The sequence below is a fragment of the Sprattus sprattus genome, assembly GCF_963457725.1.
Source record: "Sprattus sprattus genome assembly, chromosome: 9".
NCBI classification, from domain to species: Eukaryota; Metazoa; Chordata; class Actinopteri; order Clupeiformes; family Clupeidae; genus Sprattus; species Sprattus sprattus.
This window is the reverse complement of record NC_137928.1, coordinates 21,266,222-21,286,528: the sequence shown is the minus strand read 5'-3', so window position 1 is coordinate 21,286,528 and position 20,307 is coordinate 21,266,222. Positions and strand designations below refer to the sequence as shown.

Below are 20,307 nucleotides of genomic sequence, written 5' to 3'. Positions count from 1 at the left end.
GTGTAGTTCTGGGGTTATTCTGCACCTTTCAAATGATCACTGATACCGCATGAGGGGATATCTTGCATGGAGCCCCAGACCTAGAGCGATTAACATTTGTTTGGTGTTGCTTCCATTTACGAATAATCGCACCAATAGTTGTCGGCTTCTCATCAAGCTGCTTGCCAATGGTTTTGTAGCCCATTCCAGCCTTGTGCAGGTCTACAATCTTATCTCTGACGTCCTTGGACAACTCTTTGGTCTTGCCCATGGTGGTGAGGTTGAAGGTGTGAATAAACGTCACCAGTTGAGATCAGGTGTACCTTGTTAGACCTAATGAGGACTAATCTGTGTGCTTCTTGGGCACATAACTGGTCATTGTGAGCCAGAATTCTTGCTGCTTGCTTGGGGGTTCAAATACTTGTTTTTTTTGCATCAAATGCAAATAAAGTCATAAATGTTATAAAATGCAGTTTTCTGAATTTTTTTGTTGATATTCTGTTTCTCACTGTTAAAATACACCTACTAATACAATTCTAATCACACATTTCTTTGCAAGTGGCCAAACTTGCGAAATCGGTAGGGGTTCAAATACTTATTTTCCCCACTGTAGTGCTAGAATGTATGACTGATACGTGATCTGCGTAAGATCTGTTTCTTTCTCAGCAACTAATCAGCATTCTTTTTAAATATTTAAATGAGATTTACCTATGCTGATTCATGGTAGATACCTTACCTGCTGTAGATTGCAGCCTGCTGCACCTCTTGCATTTGGGCCAGCCTCAGGGTTATCAGGAGCCTTGCCTCTGCCACCAGTCTATGAGATACCTGTATACGAAAGGTCGACCCCGAGACATTTCTCCCATGATTCAGGCAATCCAGTGTGCGTGTAAAATCAGTCATCCCCGTACCACAAGGGGCACTGTCAGATATATCCACCAAAACAACACGCCAATAGAGCAAGAAAACTAAGTTGCAATTGCTAAGGACCGCGTTCAGTTGTAATTTAACTGTGCCCTAGTTAGATCAGAGGATCTATAATTCGTATGTATTTTGTTTATTTATCGCCACTTCACTTTTCGATTTGCTACCTAACCTATCATAGGTGTTTCAAGAAATAAAGAGCCAGTTAGCTAGTTGGCTACATACTGGCTAGTCTTCTTTTGTGATATCAATGGACCGCCTTGCATCTTTTGGTAGTAAGTATGGTGAATAACACTATAAACCACAGTTTTGTAGTAGTAGGTAGTTAACCAAGCAATTCAGTTAATTTACTCGTTTGGGAAACACGCCATTGTTTCAAAATGCAAAGCTTGTTAGCGTTCGATGGCTTTGTAAACATTTAACGTTTACTAACGTAGCTTGCTAGGCAGCTAAAATGAGCCAATGGATACCAGCGTAATAACATAGGTTATAACGTTAAATAGAGACAGGTACCTTGGGTGTCAGATTGTAAGAAACCGTTGTAGTATTTTTTCTCCCATATTCCCTTTTTGGATAAAGAACTGGATAATCAGTCAGCCTCTACAATTAACATTAGCTGTCTTAAATATTTTGCGTTGTGTCGGTAATGGCTCTCATTAACGGTACAATAAGGAACAGTTAGCTATTTATTTCGGTCATTGTTGTCATGTTATTGGTCAGCTCCCACATCCGTGCACGTAGCATGTAGTCTGTTAGGTGTAACCTGTTAGCTAGTTATCCTAACATACTATACTTTGATTGATGTTCGCCCAAAGTAACGTTACAACTGACAGCATATACAGCCGCGGAAAAAATTAAGAGACCACTTCAAAATTATCAGTTTCTCTGGTTTTACTATTTATTGGTATGTGTTAAAGTAAAATGTGCATTTTAGTTTTATTCTATAACCTACTGGCAACATTCCTACCAAATTTCAAATAAAAATATTGTCATTTAGATCATTTATTTGCAGAAAAATGACAATTGGTCAAAATAGCAAAAATGATGCAGTGTCTTCAGATCTCGAATAATGCAAAGAAAACAAGCTCATATTCATTTTTAAACTACACAATACTAATGCTTACACTTCGGAAGAGTTCAGAAATCAATATGTGGTGGAATAACCTTGATTTAAAATCACAACTTTCATGTGTCTTGGCATGCTCTCCACCAGTCTTTCACATTGCCGTTGGGTGACTTTATGCTACTCCTGGCGCAAGAATTCAAGCAGCTCGGCTTCTTTTCATGGCTTGTGACCATCCATCTTCCTCTTGATCACATTTCAGAGGTTTTTTATGGGATTCAGGTCTCGAAATTGGGCTGGCTCTGACCAACTCTGAGAAATGTTTTTTCCAGCAGGGCAATGCTCCATGCCACATAGCCAGGCCAGTAAAGGTGTGGATGGAGTACCACCAGATCAGGACCCTGTCATGGCCAGCCCAATTTCGAGACCTGAATCCCATAAAAAAACCTCTGAAATGTGATCAAGAGGAAGATGGATGGTCACAAGCCATGAAAAGAAGCCGAGCTGCTTGAATTCTTGCGCCAGGAGTAGCATAAAGTCACCCAACGGCAATGTGAAAGACTGGTGGAGAGCATGCCAAGACACATGAAAGTTGTGATTTTAAATCAAGGTTATTCCACCACATATTGATTTCTGAACTCTTCCTAAGTGTAAGCATTAGTATTGTGTAGTTTAAAAATGAATATGAGCTTGTTTTCTTTGCATTATTCGAGATCTGAAGACACTGCATCTTTTTTGCTATTTTGACCAATTGTCATTTTTCTGCAAATAAATGATCTAAATGACAATATTTTTATTTGAAATTTGGTAGGAATGTTGCCAGTAGGTTATAGAATAAAACTAAAATGCACATTTTACTTTAACACATACCAATAAATAGTAAAACCAGAGAAACTGATAATTTTGAAGTGGTCTCTTAATTTTTTCCGCGGCTGTATATCACACTTGTCAAAAGTCGCACCCACTCGCCTTAACGTCGGCTAGTAGTATGCGGGACAACAGCACATGTTGTTTCTGTTATGTCATACAGACCTTTTCCCGAATGACTTACTGACGTAGTTTGTCTCATTTCCCCAGATGACCCGTTTGATAAACCTCCTTGCCGGGGATGCTCCTCTTATCTGGTGGAACCCTTTATCAAGTGTGCAGAGTGTGGACCACCATCTTTCTACCTCTGTCTTCAGGTTGACCTCTTGTTTCATGGTGGACTCAGTTTGCTAAAGTGAATGAGGATGTTGAACACCTTTTCCTATCTTTTGACTTCTGACTTTGTTTTCTTTTCAGTGTTTCACCAAAGGGTTTGAGTATAAAACACATCAGAGTGACCACAAATATGAAATCATGGTGAGGCACTTCAAGCTCTGAAGTAAATCTTTGAGTCTGGCACTTTTTCTTTGGTGTTCAGATTTTTTTCTTAATTAGTTTGCCACCTAATGTTAATTAAGAAAGCTCACATAGCAAATCATTTTACAACCTAGCATGGAGCACACAATAATTTGAACTGCGGATTGCCTGTCAAAGCTGAATGTGTTTATTCTTCTGCAGACGTCAGACTTCCCTGTCCTGGAGCCGGGCTGGACAGCTCAAGAGGAGATGGCTCTGTTAGAGGCTGTTATGGACTGTGGTTTTGGGAACTGGTTGGTGTGACAATGAAACACATAATTCATCCCTCTACAAATAATAGTTTCAACACCACTGTTTTCTTGTGAGTTAGAGGTGCAGTCCACGATTCTTAGCCAATATACTTTTTATCAAATTCAGCGATATTTTTTTCCTCACCGTCCTTTAGCTGTCCACCGTCCACCGTCCTTTAAATTCATAGTGGCTCGGATCGAGCCAGAAAAAATTCCAACCAATCATCACGTTGCTTCAGGAGCACTGAAGGCAGGGATGTATTCTAATTTGCTGTTGAGCACAAATATCAACAACTTTTTACCAGAATTGTGGACACACCTTTTAATGTTTGCTTAAAAACATTTTCGGTCCATATTTGGTTTAAGTGTTTGTTTAATTAACATTTTGGGTAAACTAAAAAAACAGCCTCATCTCTTTCCACTGACTCACTTACAGGCAGGACGTGGCGTATCAGATGCGCACCAAGACCAAGGAGGAGTGTGAGGGCCACTACATGAAGCACTTCATCAACAACCCGCTCTTCTCCTCCACATTGTTGAGCCTGAGGCAAATGGAGGAGGCTCGCACCGCTGACTCCGCCATCCCCTTCAAACGTGAGGCAGCAGCCCTTTGGCTCCGCCACCATACTCATGCTTGTTTACATCCATCTTTTGTCACCTGATGGAAGTCCTTGAAGTCTATTCAGAATTATTTTCTACTATGCTTAATGTCTTAAATACATTTCAAGGTGTTTTGGGAAATACATACTTTGCACAGGATTACCAGAACAACAGTTATACATATACAACTCTCTCAGTATAGCCTGTTTTAAACAGAGATTCCGGCGCCAATAATAAAACCCCTTGTTATGATGGCTTTTAGACAGCATGCTGTCATTCCGAAAGCAGAGGTGTGATATTTAACATAACGTATAGCGTGACTTATAATGCCTAGAATGTTCGAGGCTGCTTGGGAATTATTATTATTATTATTATTATTATTATTATTGATACCCAGCAAACAGAAGGAACATCCACTGATGAGTTATATCACCATATTATTGTGTTTATATTTGGCTCAGACACATTAAAGTCAGACCTGGGAAATATCCATGTCAGACATTATCCGTGTTTTGAATTTGCCATGAATCATAACCTACCAGTTACTTTCTTAAACAATGACTGAGAATTCAAGAAATTCTTATATGGATGCTGAATGGATGAAAGATTTGCGCGTGTGGTTTTGGTTGTGACCTGTTGTATCTCACTGTACCTCACTCCATTTCCTGCAGCCACGGACGACCCTCCCAGGCCCACCTTTGATTCGGTTCTGTCCAGAGACATGGCTGGATACATGCCTGCCCGAGCAGATTTCATGGAGGTATGACTTAATGGGGGGTGAGGCAACCTTCTGTGCTGATAGATGATGGTGAAATGTTAAATATAAAGGGAATAGGTGTAATTGTAGAACCGTAGAACATCTATTGGTCACATTTGAGTTGGCAGGGTCAGGTTTGTTGCCTAGTAATGAGGGAAAAAGCATTATTCTATACGGTGCCCTCAGTAGAATGGATTTGTGCTTGAGAAGACAGGTTCGGGAGGGGAGTCAAACCGTCTTCTTAAAAATGTATGTTGTGAAAAGCTATAGTAATTTCCCATTTAATTCCAGTTTCAGGTAAGTGTCTGGTAATTTTGCACGATATCTGTTGTGAACTGACCGAATCTCAAAATCGGTGTCTATCATGGCCTTTCTGCCTGGGAAGGGACTCACTGGGGCTTATTTTGCAGGAATTTGATAACTATGCTGAGTGGGACCTGAAGGACATTGATTTTGTTGACGACGACTCGGACATCTTGCATGGTGAGTGTGTGGCTAAGTGAAATCTGGAAGATGAAGAGTGTGTGCGTGTGTGGAGTGGAGATCTACAGACTCCTCTGCCGTGAGATAACACGAGATCTTTTATCTCTCCCTCCATCTGCCCTCAGCCCTCAAGATTGCAGTGGTCGACATCTACCATTCAAGGTTAAAAGAGAGACAGCGCAGAAAAAAGTAAGTCAAGATCTCAAGACCACATGTACTCCACAAACCAGTACCCATATTTGCCTCCTTGCCTCCTTGCACTGCTGGGAGGAGTTCCCCTGTATGTCTGTCATACATACTAGAAATAGCAAAAGTTCATGTATCAGCCCGACTTCATAATTCATTTTGATGGGAAATGTGAGTAGGACTACTTGACCACTAGGGGGCGCCACAGCCCCATGCCATTAATGAGACTTGTTTTTGTAACCTACTTTTCCTCGCCGACTCTGCCCATATTTCTCCAAATTACACAGTTCAACTGCAATGAGATAAAAATCTCAAGCACGGATCGTAGTGGTTTTGTGATCCATCACACGTTTGGCGCCTCCATAGCTGTCTGCCTTTATTACCGTGCCGAGTTACGAGGCCGACGCAGGTGGGATCCCGCCACGGTTGGTTCTTGTCGCGAGCTGTCTGGCAGTTAACCGGAGCGCAATGAGTTCTCCCAATCCCAGTGCTCCAGCAAAAGACATTTGGGTAGGGGGGGGGGTCAGTATGTAAGCCATCTGACCCCCCACAATCACACCCTGAGTTTCCACACTCACACTCTCACTGACTCATGCACACACATATACACTTGAATGCATATTCAGATTGTTTCTGACATGTCCACTAAATCTCTGTTTCTCACACACCCACACTTACACACACTCTCACACTCTACGGCCAAACACACTGACACTTCGCTGTAGTTCATGGGGCCATGGCCTCACTCTCGGTCCTCATCTCCCTTCACTGTTGAGTGCTAATGGAAGTGAGCCCAGGCCCTGTGATGGCTTCGCCTGCAGGATAATTTGCTCATTTTGGTTTCACCATGACCCTGTCACACTCCTGCAGCAAGGTTAGCCTCTGTTAGGCCCCGCCAGCCTTTAAAAAACCACCAGCCAGACCCAGGGACTGAGGTCAGGGAGGCACTCGGCAGCTTGATAAGCCACTCAGTGCTGGGCAGCTACAGATGAGGGGAGTGGTTGACCTCCTGTGGCCTGATTTTGCCTGATGTGACCGGATAGTGAGGGTGTAGAACACAGTTGCACATCATAACCACAGTGCGGAACTCAACACTCCCCTGGCTGTTTGGTTTTCCACGCACTGTTATTGGTTTTTGTGTATCTGTAACATATTCGAAAAGAAACAGACTGAATATTTCACCTTTTGAAATGTTTAAATGTTAAAAATTTGATAATTTTATTAAGTTCAAACCAGCTAGATTCTTTTGAAATCCATATCGCATTACAAATCACTAAACTCTTTGAGCAAATCTTTCTTATCTGTGAATATTCTGAATCCCCGTCGGCAGTGACAATATCTCCTCAATAATCAATAATCAATCAATAATCTCCTCTTGAGCAAACTTGAGTATTCGCAATGCATCCCTTTTGCCAACTGCCCAGACAACTGCATAAGACACCCGTTAAAATAAGCCCCGGCAGATGTCTTGACTCTTTCATTGCCATTCCATCACAGGTGACTAACATTTAAATGCCTCTTGGATAATCCCTCTTTTTGACTTGGTAATTAATGTTGAACTCCTGATTATCGTGTGATTAGCCAAGTTAGACGCATCTAAGATTAAAAACACCCTTCGTAAAATTGGCCCCTAAGTGTATGCATAAAGGTCTATGTTTGATTGTTAAGCATTTTCTCTGAATCCTTTCCCCCTTCCTACAGGATCATTCGCGACCATGGGTTGATCAATTTGCGCAAGTTCCAGAGTAAGTTTAACAAAATTAATTTGTACCCTCATGACATGGCACACCAAACAGAGTTTCTTGCATTTATCATGAATAGTCTTCTTACTGCTTTGCTGAACACAGCAACTATCATCCCACCATAACCTGAAACTGGTTGATCTAAATCTAAATGAAGGAATACTGACCTCATATAATCAGAATAGTGTTATAGTCCACGTTCATTTATTTTTGTTTCAATGAATTAGCTATTTTTAGGTTTTTGTGAAATAAGTTATCATTTCCTTTCTTTTGTCAGTGTTGCTCACATTTTCAGAATGGCCTTCAAACAGCAAATAGAATACATGTTAATTGTACTAATCCAAACTGCTGCTGTAGGGTTGCAGTATATCCATATGGACTGCTGCTTTCTGTCCCTATCTATTATGGGATGCCCAGTCCGTAGCTGGGTTTTCATCCAACTTTTTAATGTGCATTTTGACCATTCGAAACTGTTGGAATTTGAAACAGGAAACGAAAATGTTATTCACTTGAGGGGGGTGGATTAACCTGCTATTCACATTAGGTATAATGTGACTCGGTTAATGGAAATGGATTTATGTGCATTTATTATTTTTATCATTTGTTGTGTGTGTTTCTTTTAAGTTGCCCTGACAACCTTACATTTTGATCCCACAGCTGTTTACGACTCTTCCTTTGATTAGGAGAGTGTACATGTTTAATGCACATAACACAGCTGATGGGAACGCGCACTGATTTACGGGTTTTGATTAGCCGAATTTTCATGAATGCCCATAAAAGAAGTGAATGAGTTCGATGGAATACCAGCTAGTTGCAGCGAGATCAAAGGCGAGAGACCTGGTGAAACGGCCTGGTGTGAAGGGTGCTGAAGCTGTGACTTTGAGCTCAGGGTCTATGAGGACCGGGACATCCACGATCCCACCTAACCTTTACACCATGCCAACCATAGTTTAGTGTAGTTCAGGTGTGTTACAGGGACCTTAGAATAGTCTGGGTGGCAAGGCTGGACAGATGCCAGGAATGGGGGGGTTGTGTTGGGGTGAAGCTCCAACGGGGGACAAATAGCCCCTTGTGTGAAACCCGACACCCCGGCTTTGATAACCTGTAACAGGGGCTCTTGGCAGCTTAACGACCCGGCATCGATCGGTTGCCTGCAAGGGTTGGGTGCGTGAGTGTGTGTGTGAATGTGTGTGCATGTGTGTGTACGTGTGCATGTATGTGTGCATGTATGTGTGCATGTATGTGTGCGTGTCTGTCTGTCTGTGTGTGTGTGTGTGTGTGTGTGTGTGTGTGTGTGTGTGTGTGTGTGTGGTGTGTGGTGTGTGGTGTGTGGTGTGTGGTGTGTGGTGTGTGGTGTGTGGTGTGTGTGTGTGTGTGTGTGTGTGCGCCCAATGGAGTCCCTGTGAGGATGGTGTGGACATCCAATGGAAAGCTTTTCTGGTCCAAGGGGCTATTTCTGGTCAAGGATCTTTACTGCCAAATCATGCTAGTAAAACCCAATCTGTTACTTGACCTTAGGAATGCAGTGTTTACAGGTGGTAGTCTTGTGTCTACAAGTGTTCGATATCCCCATTCCACATACACACATACATATATACACACATACTTATATACCCATCTATGTCCAGATTCTCACAGACATTCATCAGCACCACCACTTGCCTTATCTCTGTTCTCACAAGACAAAAGAGAAGCAATAGTTACCGTGGAGCTGCAGACTGGTTGTCATGGAGACTGCCTGGAAAAAGGGTGTATGCGTGTGAATGTGTGTGTGTGTGTGTGTGTTTGTGTGTGTGTGTGTGTGTCTTACCATAATAGAGGCTGTGGTCCAAGGCTTTATGGCTCACAGCATTGCTTTATCCTCTGATTCGCATGGATAAGACCACTCATAGACACACACACACACACACACTGAAATATGAAATAATCTAGGTCCATCTCCAAGGCCATTACCACAGTCTGTTTGTGTGATATTGAGTGTTCAAAGTATACAGCTCATCTCTTGCTGAGCTGCATCAAAAGCAAGTGCTTTTTGCTTTTTCATTGCACTGAGGCGTATATGTGTGCCTTCCTGTGATTGCCCGTCCTCTCTTCTCTAGTGTCAGTGTGCTTGCGTTTCTGTGTGTCGCATTTGATTTTCTTCTGTGTGTGTACACTAGATTTTTCTTTTTTGTGTGTCTGTATGTTGTTTTTGTGTGCATTTGATTTGTGTTTGTGTGTGCTTTGGATTTGTAATTGTGTGTGTGTGTGTGTGTGTGTGTGTGTATATGTGTGTGTGCTTCATTGCGTACACCCACAGAAGGGAATTGAGCCGAGGCAGAAAGTCACACCTCCTCTCTCACCCACATGGCAGCTTCTCTCAGGCTTCATTTAGCCCTGCTCAACCCCCGGCTGAAGCTGTGCTCTGATAGCCTCTACCACTCACACTCACACACACACACACACACACACACACACACACACACACACACACACACACACACAAATGCGTCGGTACACACACACACACAAGATAGAAACACAAACACTCAACACTCTCACTCCGTCCAATCGCTTTCCCACTCTCACTTACAACTGACAACTATTGCTGTCTTTCACACACTCACACACACACACACACACACACACACACACACACACGCACTCAAACACATATAATCAAATGAGAAAATACACTCATACACCAACACAACTAACACCTTTGGCTCTGCCTAACTCACTCACAGTCACACATGCACACATAGGTGCATACACATGTATTTGTAATGTATGTTATATCGTATAACATTCACATCTGTCATCCTCCCAGTATCACACACACACACACACACACACACACACACACTCGTTAGCAGCACAGTAGGCACATCTTCCCCATGTCTCCATGAAGGGCTGGCTCATCTGATCCTCATTACTTTGACCTGAGCACAGACTCCTCTGCCTGGGAGTTCCACTCTCTCACACTGGCAGCTAAACAGCATGCCTATTCTCTGTGATTCTCTGTGGTGACCAGGGAAAGAGAAGGCTCCTGTATGTGTGTGAAGGTGTGTGTTTCTTTGGGTTACAGTCGAGTGGTGACCGAGGCATGCAATACACACAGCAACGAGTGTGTTTGTTTGGCTTCCTGACTCTAATCTCTGTGTGTTTCTTGTACTGACCATTGTATGTGTGTTGTACTGACTCTGGTGTGTGTGTGTGTTTCTTGTACTGACTCTGGTGAGTGTGTGTGTTTCTTGTACTGACTCTGGTGTGTGTGTGTGTGTGTGTGTGTGTGTGTGTGTGTGTTGTACTGACTCTGGTGTGTGTGTGTGTGTTTCTTGTACTGATGCTGGTGAGTGTGTGTGTGTTTCTTGTACTGATGCTGGTGAGTGTGTGTGTTTCTTGTACTGACTCTGGTGTGTGTGTGTGTGTGTGTGTGTGTGTGTGTGTGTGTGTGTGTGTGTGTTTTGTTGACAGTGCTGGAGCGGCGCTACCCTAAGGAGGTGCAGGACCTGTACGACGCCATGAGGCGCTTCGCTCGGGTGGTTGGCCCCACCGAACACGACAAGTTCATCGAGAGCCACGCATGTGAGTGTCACTCCGTCCCTGGGCATCTACCGCCAGCTATGACATAAGTAGGGATCACCAGGGCCCTGATGGTCTGCTGGTGTGATACAGGTGCAGCTGTTTCAATGTCAACAGCATTCAGTGAGAAAAAAAAGCTTGAAATCATAGCTAACCGTAAACTATTTCTCCACTTGACTTTTTGTCTTGTTCTCTGACGGACTTTTGCCCTCACTCATAAAAAATCATTACCCACACACACACACGCAGTGTATGCTTCAGTTCTGGCAGGCCCAAGGTTAGACCAGATGAGCGATAATGAGTGGAGCTGCTCCTGCTGTTTGACGCCGATATCAAATTTATTCCATCTGTGACCCCCCCCCCCTCTCCCCCAACACTTCTCCTCCATAAACCTGATTAAAATTCAAATGAAGAAAAAAACTCATAACAAAGTAGATGGGACAAGACAGGCACAGGCTGTACAGGCATTAACTTTGTAAGAGCAAAACTAGAAACAAAACATTTGTTTTCACATACTTTTATCAGATTGATTGATGGGTATCTCATAAGGACAAAAGTAACTATGACAACTGTTATAAATGTCAGCAGGTGAAGTATATTAGTATTTGTTTCTAAGACAATACCAAAAGCAAATAAGTAATTGTAGTAATACATAATACATGAGTAATACGTTGGCGACTTTTTGCCATTTTATCTAAAACTAGTGAGCTACCTACCTTGAAATAAAAAAGCAATAACCTTGCAAACACTACCAACAGCCCAGTTGTTGCTGATACCATCTTGCTAACTGGCGACTTTTGGTGATATTGTTGGCCATCACAATGCTTCTTGACCTTCGTGGTTTTTTATTAATTAATACAGGCACTCAGATATAGCCTCTACTTTCCCTTTAAAGGCTTGAGGCTCGAAAAATAAGCATTCAATTTCTAGTCTTTTTTACACGTAGTACGTTTCAATAACTCCATACCATTACATATCGACATTTAAGGAGCAACGATGATACGTCGTTGTGTGGTGAGAACTGATAGAAAATGGTGGCACCAATAAATAGAGGGCTACGCTCTTGCGGCTAGTTTTAGCGCTCTTTTTAACGCCCAAAGTATCAAATAATGATGCAAATGTGCTAATATGGTGAAGTAAATGTCAATATCATAAAGATTGTCTTATCCAGAATATTTCCATTTTGATGCCCTAATGTTGCTTTGGGTGCCTTTAAACTTTTTATTAAACAGCTGTTTAATGTTTAACGTAAAAATGACATAAAAAGCTCTTTATTTTTTTCCCAGATTACTCAGCTGTAGGGCTTTGTCTAAATACTAAATATTTAGTATTCGACTGCATTGTAAATACAACTTCTATAAAAAGTAGATGGTTTTCACATTAACCCAAATTGCATCATAATTCAGGTATGGTACTATAAAACAATGTAGTATGTAGCCTCGGCTATTGACAGTGTTTTTCTGTTAATTAATTAACTTTTCATTCATCATTACAGCTGCATTTCGCAGTGAAAAAGGTTTGAGTGGATTGTATAAAAAAACAAGACTTTCACCTTCGCATCGCGATGCATGCAACGAATATTTTCCACAGCTCTATCGGTGGCCATTATCCCTCACTGGAAGGACATGTTGTAAGGCTACTCCATCTTAAATAGGACAGTGGTGGGTCTCTCTGTGATGCCAGTGTAATGGGGGTGAGGAGGGAGCTGTGGCGTCTTGTACTGAAGCGTGTGTAGATGCTGGCGGACGGCGGACGGCTGATTCATGTTAGCCACCCCCTATGTCTGCCGCTGCTTCTGAGCAGCCGGAGGAGCAGCTGTGTGCGCTCAGACGCTCTGGCTGTGCCTACATGTCTCATAGTCAGGGTTGAAGAGTTCACTGGTACACCTCGAGGGAAACACTCAGGGTGTGTGTGCGTGTGTGAGTGCCCTTTCTGGGTCCTTTGTACATTTATTTGTTTATGTCTTTGAGGACATATTGCATTTTGCATTCTGGTTTGTGTGTCTGCCTTTGTGTCTTGGTTTTTGTGTAGTAATTGTGCCTCTTGGCTGTCTCTCTCTCTCTCTCTCTCTTTCTTTCTTTCTTTCTTTCTTTCTCTCTCTCTCTTTCTTTCTTCCTTTCTTTCTTTCTTTCTCTCTCTCTCTCTCTCGCTCTCTTTCCAGTGGAGTTTGAGCTGAGGAGAGAGATCGGGAGGCTGCAGGAGTACAGGCAGGCAGGCATCCGCTCCTTCTGCAGTGAGTCCCCCTGACACACACATACACACACACATACACACACACACACACACACACACTCTAGGAGTGTAATGATACACAAATGTCACGATTTAGATATGGTTTGATACAGTAGCCTTGTCATTGATACGGTTTCGATACAACACAATGAGTTTGTCAAGGCTTCTTAACTCAGATGTCTGATTATGGACCTTTATATTTTACAGTCCACATGAAGATTAAAAATATGTCCACATAAATAAAAAACGTTTTGGCTTACCAGCCACAGTAGCTGGTATATGTTGAAATTTGAGCTGCTACACAGTTTTAGCAGAGCAGAGAAAAATGGGATCAGTTCTGGTCTCCATCTGAGGAATTGTAATAAGTGTTCACTTGCACAGCCTCCTTCTGCATACGCATGGTTCAAGGCCATTAGCCCTCCCATTGATACCTTTTGATACTACAATCAAAGGATCATAAATGTTAGATGGCCATTTATTTGTTCATATGAAGGGAGTGATTAAGAGCTGTTATGCTTATAGAACACCTTAAAGAGTCACATCAAGTGGCCAAAATAGTTTGTCACCTCGTGGAGTATATGTTTTTGCACATAGTTCCAGCACAAGTGAAAAACTACTTTTCACGGTATGATTTTTGGGGCTTTAAGAGAAAAAACGAAATATGACATGCATACTACTTATATTATTGTATCTGTACCTGGGCAGAATTCACACAAATACATTTGACTTTGGAACCAATGTTTAAAGTTGTGTGATATTTTCAGAAACATCACAGCATGTCAGAACCACAAAATTGCCTGAATCTAGCCCTGGACTCCTGTGGGGTTAATGAGTATAAACTACTCAGAATATAAAATAGGGAAATTAGCCGACTTTATCCTCTGGTGTTCTGTCTCTAACACTCGATGCTTCAAGGGCAGATATCGCTTTGGACATTGAGTCAGTAGATGTATGCCCGGCTGTGGTATGTCGTGTGTGTGATGGCCTCTCTTTCGCCCCCTGCAGGTGCCAAGGTGTACGAGCGTGTGAAGCGCGTGCGCGAGGACGAGCGCAGGAAGAGAACCATGCTGTGTGACATGCTGCAGTACATCCAGGACAGTCGCGCCTGTCGCCAGTGGCTGCACAAGCAGGCCGCCATGTAAGGGGCACTTCTATTCTCACTCTCTTCTCTCCTTCTTCAACTCATCTATCCTGCTCTCCTTTCTTTCTCACTCTCTTTCACCTCTCTCTCCCCTCCTCCTATCTACTTTACCTTTGACTGCTCCACCTTCTTCCCATCCTCCTCCTTTTCTTCATGCAACTTCCTTTACTCCTCTTGTTCTACGACAGGCTCCGCTATTCGGTTCTGGTCTGGCAAAATGATGATATTTTAGCTCACCAGACAGTCAAAAAGTGTATGGGATTAAAATCACAGACTGTACCTTTTAAGCATTCTCCTCTCCTCGTCCCCCCTTCACCTCTTCTCTTCTTGCTCTGCATTTAAACATTGACTTCCTCTCACTCTACCTTTGACCACTGCTGCTTTTGTTATTTGGCTAAAGTCAGTACCACTTCGTTTGGATAACCTGTTTTAGGCAGTCCACCAACAGTCCAGAAATCATTGGTAAAGCATTAGGTTCTTTTTCAACTAGCCCTAAACCTCCTGTCAGCATAGAGAGAGCTGGACAAAACTGGGGACTTCATGTGTGGACCCATCAAGTTACCAATATGAATCCTCTCTTTCCTATTCTGTCTTTCTCCTCTCTGTCTTTGAGTTTTCATATTTCTTGTTCTGGTTTTTGGAGCCATTTTAACGTCCAAGGTTTCCACGATATTGATTACATAGCAGCGCTGACAGGTCCGTCCTAATTGCCTAATTTTCATTTTTAATCGCTCATTTTCCCATTGAAAATGAATGGGGGAAAGTTATATGTCTCTAGCGGCACGTTTAAGTATTGCCCAGTGGAAACTGATTTTGCACAACCAAAACTCAGCACTAGAGTTGAATTAAATTGCTTGGCCACTGGCAGCCAAACTCGAGAGGGGAGTTAGATTTAATTAGCGGACACTCAACAAAATGGTTTAAATGCAGCTGTAATTGTCAGATAAAGATATCACCACGCCTGTGGATTTAATTAAAGCCTATTTTTCAGCTGATGTTTTGCTCATGTTCCTTCAAGTAACGAGGTAGGCTAAATGTGACCGCTAACTATTTTGCGCCCTTACCAGCAAAACAAAATACCCAGCAATAATAGCTTGAAAAGGCCACTAATTTTACCCATAATTCTGCTCATGTCCAGTTATGAAATATAATTTGCCTATCGCTGTTGTGTTGGTTTGCCCTCATCAAATGTATGGATGTATAATAAAATTTAGATTGGATGATCATTAAAGCTAATTTATTGCAAGGAACGAATAGCATGTTATACTAGCCCATGGTGTGTTTTTAAATAGGCTACTTATTTAAAACTAAATCTGCAACATTAGTTGCTGTGATGTCTAACAGCAAACTATGCCTATACTGTTAGCAGTCTTAAGTGATATTGATTGCTAAATGAACTTCTATTCCAGTACATGACAGTTTTAAGCAATAGTATATGGCAAGTCTATTTACTTCATGCACGCTTTAGGGCCATCACTTTAGTTTAAAAGGCAAGTCTCTGCTGTCCCATCCATTTGAGAATAGCCTTGCATGTGTGGTTAGCATGCTTGGCTGCAGTACTGAGCAGTGTACCGCAGTCTATGACGCCACACAGAGGGAAATTGGTTCCTGCCGACAGGGCCTGTCAAGAGATCGGGTTTCCTGTGCGATGGTTCCATACAGATGCCAAAAAAATAAATAATTTATTTAAAAAAAAAAAAAAAAAAAACATTAGATGATGTGTATTGCCAATAGAACAGGTGGTAGGAAACTCAGACCTTTATTTTGTATGGCGAAGTGTTGGCATCCACGTAATTGCAAAGGTTATGGTATGCAATGGCCGACTGCTGTTGCTGTCACATTTGCATTTTCTTGAAATGCATCTGTACATTTTTCAATGCCATCACTATTTTATTTCTCACTCTCCTACTTCCCCTCTTTTTTCAGTCTTCCACTCATCAACTGATGCATTTGGGTTTTTTAATAATAGATTGGCATCAGTTTCTTTTGAAAATGGATTTGCATCAGTTTCAAAACTTTCCAGACATGTGTTTTTAAGCTATTTTCTTTACTTGAATCAACGAAATGTCAAGATTGAATCACTAAATACACTCTAGATAGTCTAGACATGACAAACACATGTCTGTTGCTGCAATCACTGTCTCAAGCAAATCAGAGAGAAGAACGATCTGGCCAAATATACCGAAGCCCCCCCCCCCCCCCCCACAGTCCCCACAAAGGCTTTCTTCTTTTCTGCATACTCTGCAATTATTTATTTGCCAGGCTGAGGGCTTGGGAGCTCTCCAACACATTCTGTGCAATTATTCAGCATAAAAGACACTCAACAAAGTCTGCAGAAGTGCAGTCATTTACAAACAGACACACACACACACATACACTTTCTCCGTCTCCCTTTCCTTTCTCTGACTCTTTTGCTCTTACAGACACACACACACACACACACACCCTCATTGTGGATTTGAACGCTTTAAAAGCTGAATAAGTACTGTCACTGACACTTCACTGTAATTGACATTACATTTTTTTACTCTCTCTCCTTTCTGTGTGTGTGTAGAGATTCTGGGATCACCCCTGTCATCACCACAATCACCACAACAGGTATGAAGTTTGCCCGTGTTGTCCGTGAACCTCTGGCCTAAATTGGCTAAACCAACACACCGGCATCCACACATCCACACATCTATTTCCTTTACCTCCAGTGCACAAGTAGGACAGCCCTTTAGCAGTTAATTTCTAACTAAAAGATGTCTTAGTCTCTGAGCTGCTCCCTCGTTGTTGTCTTTATTTCCCTGCATCCATGTCTATGGGTGTTTTGGATCGTTTTTAATGAGCATGTGTCCATGTAAAGAATCATTTTAAAACTGCATTTACATATCATCCATGGGGAATAGTCAGAGATTTGATGTCTCCTGTGATGTCGTGTTCTCTGTTCTCTTCTATTGGCTTGTCAACATTAGCAGTTGAGTAATAAGCGATGCGATGATGTGAGTTGTTGCTCTTCTTTTTCAGGAACAGGTCGTAGAAGCGCCCCTCCCCTCAACCTCACCGGCTTGCCAGGGACTGAGAAACTCAATGAGAGAGAGAAAGAGGTATGGGATAATAAATAAATAAATAAACAAACAAACACACACACACACACACACACACACACACACACACACACACACACACACACACACACACACACACACACACAGACATCTGCTCAAAAGATATTGGTACACACACACACACACACACACACACACACACACACACACACACACAAAACAAACATCACGCCAGCTAATGGGTTTATACCCAAACACACAGAGACACTTAAAAACATAACCCAGAGGGCTCTGCTGTCTTTAATCTTGTGATGCTGCACTGAGAATGACTCTGTATGAAGGCTTAACTCTGCCCCTTCTCTGATGCCCGCCCTCCCCTGCAGCTGTGCCAGGTGGTGCGTCTGGTGCCCGGTGCCTACCTGGAGTACAAGCAGGCGCTGCTGAACGAGTGCCGGAGGCAGGGAGGCCTGCGGCTGGCCCAGGCCCGCGCGCTCATCAAGATCGACGTCAACAAGACCCGCAAGATCTACGACTTCCTCATCAAGGAGGGCTATATCAACAAGGCCTGAGCCCAGATTGGGGTCCCCACGGGGTCTCTACAGTTTGGAGATCCGTGAGAGATGGAGGACGTGGGAGAGAACTAGTTGAAGGCTTCTTGTGTGTCTGAAAAAAAAAAAGCCTTTTGCACTGGTCTAAGATCAGTGCAGGGATGCCATTGAGGCCAGTCTTATGCCACTGAAGTGCCCACCTGTGGTAGTTTATGGTAATGTGCATCTTGAAACGCAGGGATGTTTGGGATTGTTTGTACCCTGATGTGGTGTTGATGGATTTGTAAATGTCCTGTGTGTGAAAATATGTGTTAAATGTGTATTGTATATAGTGCTGTCACCCATAAAAATGATATTAGTGTCAGTAGAATATTACACATGTTTATCTAAGAGTACATAAAGTCGTTTTGTAGAAGCAAATTTGTGTCATGACTTTTTTTTTTTTTTCCTACACAATTTTGTGATGGGCATTAAAGCAGGAATGCTGTACACGGCCATGTAGCAGTGAGATTGTGCCTGTCTGTTTGTCTGTCCCTGTTTGTCTAGCCATCGCTCTGCCTCTTTTACCCCCTTCTCTCTCTCTCTCTCTCTCTCTCTCTCTCCCTCTCACTCTCTCGTTCTCACCCTTTTCTCGCCACCTCTCTCTCTTCCACCCTCTCCCCCATCCCTGTCTTGCTCCCACAAGTCGAGCAGAAGGCCTGGCTAGCGTGGGCGAGTTGTGACTAATGTGAATGCCACCCGCGCGCAGGAGGGCCGGCGGCTGTGACGAGCTTATCACACACGTGCTAGCTCAGTGCTGCCAACTCCCTGACACAGCCCAGCCTAGCCACTCTCACAAACAAACTCATCATGAAGATGCCTCTGTGTGTGTGTGTGTGTGTGTTTGGGAGGAAGCCAATTTTCTGTTAAATACAGCAAAGAGTAATCGACTAAATCATTATTTTCACCATACTTTTTTCCTCACCCTTCACCAAAGAAGGATTAGACAGCAGTCACATCCAAAAATTCTCAGGTGCACAGTGATTGTCGACTGTACCACCGGTGGTGTTGAGCGTGAGTACAGGAGACTCATCAATGACTTTGATGAGTGCGAAATGGCCTCCAGCTCAGTGCAAATAAGGCCAAAGAGCTGGTGCTGGACTTTCTGGTAGGGCAAAACGATCATCAGTTAGGCTAGTGAGCATCCAGGGGACAGGCATTGAGGCTGTTTAGTTCTACAAATACCTTGGTGTGCATCTCAACAACATCATTGTTGCCACCCCTGTACAAGAAGGGCCAGAGCTATCTCTACCTACTGAAGAGACTAAGGTCCTTCTGCGTACAAGGGCCACTTCTGAAATTGTGCTACGCCTCAGTGGTGGCATCGGCCATCTTCTGTGTGGTAGTCTGCTGGGGCAGGAGCATTGGCACAGTGGAAAAAAGAGGCTGAATAAACTGATCAGCAGAGCTGGACCCCAGGAGGTGCTGAGTGAGAGGAGGCTGATGGCCAAGCCCGGGGCCATATTGGACCGCTCCTCTCAGCCCCTGAGTCCCTGTGTGCCCTGGGCAACTCCTTCAGCAACAGGCTGCTCCAAGAAGCGCTTCCACAGATCTGTTGTTCTTGCAGCAGTCAGACTCTACAACAGCAGTCGCACAGCGGTTACAGCAGCATTATTAGTATTTGAAATATTTTCATTAGTCTGTGCCATGACTCCTCACACTGAACCGCACAACCTCAAGGTCTGTGTTCACGTATTTTTTATTTTTTTTTTAAAGTGAAAGTGAAAAGTGTATTCTTGCACTTGTCACTTTGGGACCGTTACATCTAAGTTCTAATACTTTGAAATTTGCTTCCTTGTTTAGTATATTGTACATTGTCTATCTAGACATTAATGTCCCTGTGGCTTTATGTTGGTGTATGTATTGCTGATTCTTGTCCATAACTGGCTGCTGTAATGCTTTGTGGGAACAGCTACGTTTCATCTTATCTTATCTTCATTCCCTGGTTGGTCCAGTGAAGGTTGTTACCTCAGACCCCCACCACCTGCAGATGCTGGCACATTATGAGCCCCAGCTGAGGTGTGCTGCTGGGTGCCCCTCCTCATTGGCTGTCTGTGCGTGTAAATGCCCTCTGTCTGCCCTCCAGGCCCCCCCTGAGAATCCTGTGTGGGTCCTTTTCCGTTAGAGTCGTTTCATCAATGGATCACCCACCCCTGTTCCTTCATCTCCCAGCCGCCCCGAGGCTCATGAATTACGGTAGCCATGGCAGCAGGGAGGCAGATCCACACGTCTCTGTTGAGATGTTTGAAGCGTCAAAGCAGCTGCCACACCTGGTAGTCATGTCAGTCAGATCTTTGGGGAGGGGGTGGGGCTAGGAGACAGGCGGACATCCCAGAGAGTAGAGCTGTGTTGAAAAAAAAATCGA

The 20,307-nt window shown here is 43.2% G+C and overlaps 1 protein-coding gene across 1 annotated transcript; it reads left to right on the top strand.

Annotated features, from left to right (window-relative positions):
- The first annotated feature begins 947 nt into the window (after nucleotides 1-947).
- Nucleotides 948-18,293, top strand: tada2a (transcriptional adaptor 2A). Its single transcript, XM_080844366.1, has 15 exons — nucleotides 948-1,178; nucleotides 3,044-3,150; nucleotides 3,251-3,310; nucleotides 3,512-3,603; nucleotides 4,037-4,194; nucleotides 4,872-4,960; nucleotides 5,368-5,440; nucleotides 5,566-5,629; nucleotides 7,328-7,371; nucleotides 10,825-10,935; nucleotides 13,094-13,165; nucleotides 14,170-14,302; nucleotides 16,860-16,903; nucleotides 17,315-17,394; nucleotides 17,739-18,293. The coding sequence occupies exons 1-15, from the start codon at nucleotides 1,154-1,156 to the stop codon at nucleotides 17,922-17,924; spliced, it is 1,338 nt and encodes a 445-aa protein (XP_080700492.1). The 5' UTR covers nucleotides 948-1,153; the 3' UTR covers nucleotides 17,925-18,293.
- Nucleotides 18,294-20,307: the final 2,014 nt, after the last annotated feature.